The sequence below is a fragment of the Mustela lutreola genome, chromosome 11 (genome assembly GCF_030435805.1).
Source record: "Mustela lutreola isolate mMusLut2 chromosome 11, mMusLut2.pri, whole genome shotgun sequence".
In the NCBI taxonomy this organism is placed as follows: Eukaryota; Metazoa; Chordata; class Mammalia; order Carnivora; family Mustelidae; genus Mustela; species Mustela lutreola.
In genome coordinates, this window is record NC_081300.1 from 33,816,117 (window position 1) to 33,824,275 (window position 8,159).

The following is an 8,159-nucleotide window of genomic DNA, read 5'->3' on the forward strand; positions in this document are numbered from 1 at the left end:
TACCAGATGGTGACAATGCCCATGATGGACTGACAAGGTCTGGTGTGTAAGACCAAGAAGAGTAAAGATGACTACAGATAGTTAAAGGTAAACTGTAGGACAGAAGTTTTAGAAGCAGAGCAAGTATGGAAGAAAACTCAAAGGTCTCCTAGACCATTATGAAAATAACTCTTAGAAAAAATCCAAAACACCATACTATATTCTAAACATATAAATAATAGTAAAACATAAACAGTTATCTTAAGGAGATGATATCTATTAGGGGAGAATAAAAATGTAATGTGAGAGTAGAGTGAAAAAAGAAGCCATATAGCTCCACATGAGAAAATACTGTTTTTTTTTTCAAGAGAATATTAAATCGTTTATTGATTACACATGATAATGGATGATACACAAGCTTTAATCCCATCTATAATTTTATCTGATACCATAATTCAATTTAGATATATTGCATAGGATGTGCCAACAATCATATTAATAACCAAATAAACTCCAGGACTTTGCTTGGATGACCTTTTAATGGTGAACTCCAGGTCACAACACATTAACTGTCAGTTCAACTACACCAAGGTTTGTGGAGACAATGGCTTCTGTGCCCAAGCAGTTTGCAAATAAATTTCGAATGGAACCTGGCATCACCCTGAAGGAATTCTAACTTCACACTGTTGGGGTAGTATACCAAGATGGCTTCAGAGTAGACTAACTTTACACAGCACATTTTAAAAAAAGACACATTTATTCAGCGTCATGATCAGACTATTACATTTAGCAATCAACAGCATGGGTGAAAAAAAAAAAAAAATCTACATTAAAGCCCTTTGTTGGAATGCTTTACACTTTCCACAGAACAGAAACTAAAATAACCTGTTATACAATTAGTCACAAATACAGTCCTCGAGTTTTTTTGCCCATACACATGAGTATTGTCTAAAACATGTCTTCTTTGTAGCAGCTAGGCCCTGCCACCACTGTGCTTGGCTGAGTTCACAAATCTGTTGTAACCTGTAGCTTCCCTGTCACTTCTCTGGCTCTCCTCTCCTGCTAAGCTTTGTTTCCTGGCAGTAATTAAAACCTTCTGCCACTGCCATAGCTGCTGCTGCTGCTGGAACCACCATAGCCACCTTGGTTTCGTGGTTTGGCGAAGTATTGGCCTCCACCACCATAAGGGCCAGAGCTTCTGCCTCCAAAATTGCCTCCTTTCATGGGTCCAAAATTTGAGGATTGATTGTTGTAATTGCCAAAATCATTATAGCTTCCGCCACCTCCAAAGTTGCTTCCATCATTACCAAATCCGTTATAGCCATCCCCACTGCCACCATATCCACCACCACCTCGACTGCCACCAAAGCCACCTCGACCACTGAAGTTTCCTCCGCGACCAAAGTTGTCATTCCCACCAAAACCACCTCCACGACCACCACCAAAGTTTCCAGAACCACTTCGACCTCTTTGGCTGGATGAAGCACTAGCCATCTCTTGCTTAGAGAGCGCTTTCCTTACTTCACAGTTGTGGCCATTCACAGTATGGTATTTTTGAATGACAATCTTGTCTACAGAATCATGGTCATCAAATGTTACAAAAGCAAAACCCCTCTTTTTGCCACTGCCTCGGTCAGTCATGATCTCAATCACTTCGATTTTCCCATACTGTTCGAAATAATCTCTTAGATGATGTTCTTCAGTGTCTTCTTTAATGCCACCAACAAAAATCTTTTTCACAGTTAAGTGGGCACCAGGTCTTTGAGAATCTTCTCTTGAGATAGCCCTCTTTGGTTCCACAACTCTTCCATCCACCTTGTGTGGCCTTGCATTCATGGCTGCATCCACCTCCTCCACAGTGGCATAGGTGACAAACCCAAAGCCTCTGGAGCGCTTGGTGTTCGGATCTCTCATTACCACACAGTCCGTAAGTGTTCCCCATTGCTCAAAATGGCTCCTCAGACTCTCATCGGTTGTTTCAAAGCTCAGACCTCCGATGAAGAGCTTCTGCAGCTGTTCAGGCTCTTTGGGAGACTCTGACTTAGACATGACGGCGGTGGGAGGGGAGACTTTAACGATGCTTACTCGGCGGCGTCCACAGGCAGAAAGGCAAAATACTGTTTATTTACTCTAGGAGCCTAGACATTTTAATAAAACTCTGAGTCTTGGTTTTCTCATCCATAAAATGTAAAAAAAACATTTTTTTATCTTATTTGCTCATAACACCCAGAACTCACCCTCTCACTTCTGCCTCTCCTCAGAAATGCCTTTTTTCCTCACCCCTCCATATTCCTTCCATCTCCCACACCTACCAAGCACAGGCCCCCCAGTTCCCATGCTTTGCTCACCCACTTCTAACTTCTGCATGTGGATTCTCTCTCTGCCTCCTTGCTACATGGGAGACTGGGCCTGCCTCTCATACTGCCACTTCTCTGGAGCCATTCTGTAATCCACACCACTCTTCCTCAGTCCCCCAAACAAAAAGGGTTCAATCAGTTTATCACTTATTCTGATGAGACTGAAAAAAATCCCCAAACAATCATCATTTCTCAAGAATTTTACTTCAAGACATCTCAAATTCCCAATGTTCTTTGCTGATGGCCAGCAACCCCTCAGAAGCCGCTATTATTTTCATTAATGCCTTCAGCACATTAAGTCTTTATTCCGAGGCAGAGTGACTCTAGATGTTATCAGCTGCACCTCTTCACTTTTCTTCCTGGGCTTTGCACTTAGCAGGTGGTCACTACACATTTGTTGAATAAATGAATCTTAACATTCAAAGTCTTTGAGTTCATCTTGGGTGGTATCAGAATTTATATTAGGGACTACTCTTTACTCCTTAGCTGTAGTATTTGATTTCACTGGCTTTTAAAGGCCAACATTTCCAGTCTATTTCTACCTCACATGCCTCAAAGGGTATTGGTCCAACATAAAAATCTGAATTTAAAAATTTTCTGAAGGTATGTAACATTTGTTCTCAAGTTTAGGGGAAAATAAAGTAAAATTAAAATGAAATGAGCATTGGGGCGCCTGGGTGGCTCAGTGGGTTAAGCCACTGCCTTCGGCTCAGGTCATGATCCCAGGGTCCTGGGATTGAGCCCCGCATCGGGCTCTCTGCTCGGCGGGGAACCTGCTTCCCCCTCTCTCTCTGCCTGCCTCTCTGCCTACTGTGATCTCTCTCTGTCAAATAAATAAAATAAAATAAAATAAAATAAAATGAGCATTTTTCATTACCTCATGTACCTCAATTCTGAGACCACCTTTTAACATGTTACACTCATTGGGCAGCTGCCCCACCCTAGAACCTCATTAAAAGCAGTCTGTAAGGGAAGAGCTGCCTAGGACACAGTGCCAAAAGGGTCCTGTTTTCCATCTGACATGTTAGGAATGAGCTACTTCTGACTATGAGTAGAATGAGCTTCACGGATTGTCAGAACTCATAAAACCAGCAAAATGAGAATAAACAAAGATGATTTTTAATGTAAAGACTAAAATTTTTTGATGTTAAATATCACCCTTCACAGACTCTTTCTTTCTTTCTTCTCTAAACTCTAGCATCCCATTTTGCTCTCTCTAGGCTTCACTGTTTTGGATCTGATTTCCTCATGCCTGTGTTGTTAAGAGTTATCTGTTTGAGTAAGGCACAGGATCTGTGAGGGTAGACAGTATATTCACTACTTGGGCACCTCCCTTGTACTGACAGCACATTAGTTTTAAGGAATTACCATTCTGCTGTTGTGTGAACACTCAGCACATCTGTCCATCCAAAGGTTACTTTTCTGCTATAAAAGCTAATATTCCTATTGGTCCTGTATACCTGTCCTGCTCATTGCCCAGATTTAGTCAAGGCGTAAAGACATTGAAACTTTCAGTTGGTCTCTTTTTCTCATGATCATAGATCTTAAAAGAATACCAAAAAAATAGGGCCATGTTTGTGACATATTCATCCCAACAGTAGGATCTGGGTGCAAACGGAGATCAATTTCTATTACCAGTCCTCCAGATCCCAACTGTTTTAAGCACATTCTCTAACCTCTCTAAAATCTGGAGCTTCCTCATAGTCTTTAAGCAAATTCCAGAATTTCCCTGTAGTCTAACAGCAAGTTCTCTTTTTGTGTAAGTTAGCTGAGTTGCCTCCTCAATTTTTGTTTGCTTTCACAAAGAAACCCTAACTGATACAAAGAGGTAAGTAGGCCTTTTTAATTATGACCTCTATAGGCCTTGTGCCTAGAATGAATGAATAAATATAATATATATATAAAATATATATTATGAATGAATAAATATATTCATGAAATGAATGAATATATAATATTGAATGAATAAATATAATGTGTATATATATAATATATATGTATAAATGAATGAATAAAAGTTATTTTAGTAGATGACGAAAGATGAGACAACATAAATGAGCATTCAGATTTAGCAGAAGATAGAACCTGCTTTGCCTTGTTTCTTTGAAAACACTTTCTCTCCTCCTTGTCAGTTTTTCTCCTGCCCTGGTTTCTGGTTTTCAATAGTAATTTGCTTTAAAGATAATACTGCCATGTTTCTTTGAACTGAAACTACCCAGCAATTTATAGCCAAATTTAAGTTTGGCATAACAGGCTTAATGTTCAGCTTTCCATCTGTATTCTATGCTTGGCAAAAGACCAGGGAAACTTGGAATTTTATGCTCCTGAATTTTATAAACCAGTAAACACAAAGATATTGGAATTGTATATCTTAGCATGAAACATTTTATCTTGTGCATAAGAAATGTCAAATTGGACTGTGGTATAGGCAGCTAAGGGATTTGTGCTGCTTCTTCCCTTTAGAAATGTTCTTATTTAAGTACCGATGTCTGTGGAAAGTGATGATAAAACAAAACCAGTGATTTACTTTGTTCGGTGTTCCCAGACCGTCCAGTTAACTACTATGGATTCTATCATGGATTCTTTCATGTTATCTTTCCAGTGGCCCAAAATGGTCAAGGTTTGTTACATCTCATTTTATAGAGAGAGACAACAGAGCCCCACAGAACTGAGGTGATTCCAAAGGTCATGAAGGTGGTTAATACAAAGTCATAACCAGAATTTAGGTTTCCTTCATGCCAATCACCAGATATAAAGTTAATTCATTACTTGATTCTTTTATACATTTATCCAACAGTTTTGTTTGTGGTATACTTTTTTACCTGTCATGTGCCAGATATGTTATAGGCTCTGGGAATAGTGCTTTGATCAAAATAGATGAATTCCTGCCCTTAGTCCCAATGCGGAGGCAGCTAAGCATAGGATTGAGTAATTCCTAGTACCTGCGAATTTGCTCAGTCTTTTAGAATCCTCAACTAGGCCTGTCCTGAATATGGATGACACTGGCCTTGATTATAATGCTGATGCTGACTGTGATAATGAAAATCATGGTGGAGGCCAATCTCCCATTCTGTATATTTCTTCACTGAACATTAAATATCACTATCCTCTGAAAGAATGCTCTCTAACCTAAATGTCTCTAAAAACATGTTGACTCCTGAAGCTGTTTCAGTGATACTGTCAATAATACCACTCTTCTTCTTCAACACTCCTACCAAATCCAAGTCCATATCATGGGATGCCATCCTCCTATGGTCCAAGAGGCAGCCTGGCCCTTTCTTAACCTCTGATACATGATTATGACAGTCCAATACAAGGTTAAGACACAAAATCAAGTGAAAAAATAATGACTCAGTAGCAAAATATAATAAATATGCAAATATCTCCTTTCAGAAGCCTTATTCCAGGCCATCTAATAATGTCTCCATATTTTTTCATGTTCTTATTCTCCCTGCTGCAGTGGGAGTAGGCTGTTTCTGCAGCAGTGCTTTTCTGCCTTCCCACCTGTTTACATTTACTATATGGCTGCCTAGGGAACCCTGCAGAAAATAATGCTTGTGTGAGCCATTTAGTTGACTACATGTCAAAAAGTAATTTGAATCAAAGAGTCACTAACTTAATTGATGGTGATGGCTCCATCCAAAAACAACCAAAGAAATTGATGTTGTGCAAATTGCACATATATTGCTCTTGAATTTGTGAGCATATTCTTGTTTGCCTTGACAGGATTCAAATTATCTTTCGGACAGCTCGACACATTACTTAAGATGTGCCTGTATGTGAATTTTAGCTGCTAAAGGGGGCAATAACAACCTTCCTATGAAATTAATTCCCATGACTTCAACTTCATCTTGTTCTTTCTTTTACTCATTCTCTGTAAATACCCCTTCTGTTCCTTTACAATTTGTGTTTTAACCTCCATTTTAGTCACCATGGAATACAGACCTATTGTCTTTGCAGACCCCATAGAGACTGAAGGTCTAAAGGAGCAGAAGATAATGCATTACAGTCAATGAAAGAATTTTAAATTATCTGGACACATTCCCTTCAATGCCACTGGTTTCTATTTTTGAATTGTAACTGGGTTCTTTTTGAGGGATGGAGATACTCAACTTATGCAGAATAAGTTGATTTGCAATAAGGCTATCTCCCTGAGAGAACCAAAATTTAGATCCTGGACTGAGGAGGCCAGGCCAGCAGTAATCTTCCAAGAATGGTGGTGATATGGGTCAGAGGACTGGGTCAGAATACGGAACATAGTTTGCAACATGTAGAGTTGTCTACATGAGGGCGTACGGCCCTCAAGACCAGTTCTGAAAAGTGGCACATCCCTCAGTATGTCTAGGGCCCAAATGAGAAAAAAAAGAAGAAGACAGAGAAAAGGCATTCTCTTTCCTCTTCTTAAGCTGGGATGTCCCTTTTCCCTGCCCTGAAAGAGTGGAGCTCTTGGTTCACAGGACTTTGCTCTTTACTACCAGATTTCCTTGTTCTCCAGATTATAGAAGGCAAAATGTGGGATATTTGTCCTCCATAACTACAAGAGCCAATTCCTATAATCAAATCTCCGCACATATTGTATCAGTTCTCTTTCTCTGGAGAAATCTCACTAATACAGAATCTTAATAACTTTTATATCCCCAAAATACACTCAGAGCAGTCTCAATATTTACAGTTACAAAAGTCATCGGTATAAAAATTAAAATTTATTTATTTCTCTAAAATCAATATTAACTTTGCTCTTGAGTCCCATCCATGCAAATGGTGGAAATTTTAATTTTCCAGTTCAATTTTACTTACTCCTTCATTTCCCTTCTTCTTGGATTGAAGGGTAGGTGTTTTAAGGGAACAGCCATCTACCTCTGATCACTGCTACATTGGTTGGTACTGCTGGTAAGAGCCCTATGCATATGCACTGGTCTTTCAGCATATGTAGTACCCAGTAATTTCTTATGAGTGAACGTTGGGGCAGCTGATTGATCCATACAGTTTGTCTTTTCTGCTTGAAGACCTGGATTCTACCCTCAGTCCATTCTAAGAAGACTCCTCACCAGACATTATAGCAGAGACTTAGTCCTCAGCTTCTTTAAACTTCATGATGGGTTCACAGATACTTCTTACATATTCTCTCTGCTCTCAAGTGTCAAAGATGACTCAGTTTTGAAAACCAAATCTATCTCGCTCTCACTCTCTCTCTTCCCCTCTCACCTTCTTCCTCTTCCCTTCTCTTTCTCTCTCCCAAGACAGCCTAGCTGCCTTTCCAATTTGTTTGGCTGTCTCATTTTTAATGCAAGGCTCTCATTTTTAATGCAAGGCTCTTCCTGAGCCTATGCTTTCTTCATAACAGTCACAGAAAGAAAAGAAGGGTTAATCACTGAGTGCTAATCCCATGATTCTATAAACTCTCTTTCTCCCACTTCACTCTCAGCCTCACCAACCTCTACTGACCATCCCAGGAAGAGTTTTTGCTGTTCTTATTGTTTTGTTTTTTATGATTTTATTTACTTATTTGAGAGAGAAAGAAAGAACACACGCAGGGGAAGTAGCAGAGGTAAGAGGGAGAAGTAGGCTCCCTGTTCAGCAGGAAGCCCAAAGCAGGGCTCAATCCCAAGATTCTGAGATCATGACCTGAGCCTAAGGCAGATGCTTAACTGACTTTGTTTTTTATGATTTTATTTACTTATTTGAGAGAGAAAGAAAGAACACAAGCAGGGGAAGTAGCAGAGGTAGAGGGAGAAGTAGGCTCCCTGTTCAGCAGGAAGCCCAAAGCAGGGCTCAATCCCAAGATTCTGAGATCATGACCTGAGCCTAAGGCAGATGCTTAAC

General features: G+C 39.7%; 1 protein-coding gene across 1 annotated transcript; it reads right to left on the bottom strand.

Moving 5' to 3' along the window:
- Window positions 1–348: 348 nt before the first annotated feature.
- On the bottom strand, window positions 349–2,043 carry LOC131811560 (heterogeneous nuclear ribonucleoprotein A1-like). The gene has a single exon (XM_059140209.1). It carries the CDS (start codon window positions 2,026–2,028, stop codon window positions 1,066–1,068), a length of 963 nt encoding a protein of 320 aa, XP_058996192.1. The 5' UTR covers window positions 2,029–2,043; the 3' UTR covers window positions 349–1,065.
- Window positions 2,044–8,159: the final 6,116 nt, after the last annotated feature.

What these genes read in the sequence shown, in the direction of transcription:
- LOC131811560 (XM_059140209.1), bottom strand. Translation starts at nt 2,028, where the DNA reads ATGTCTAAGTCAGAGTCTCCCAAAGAGCCTGAACAGCTGCAGAAGCTC.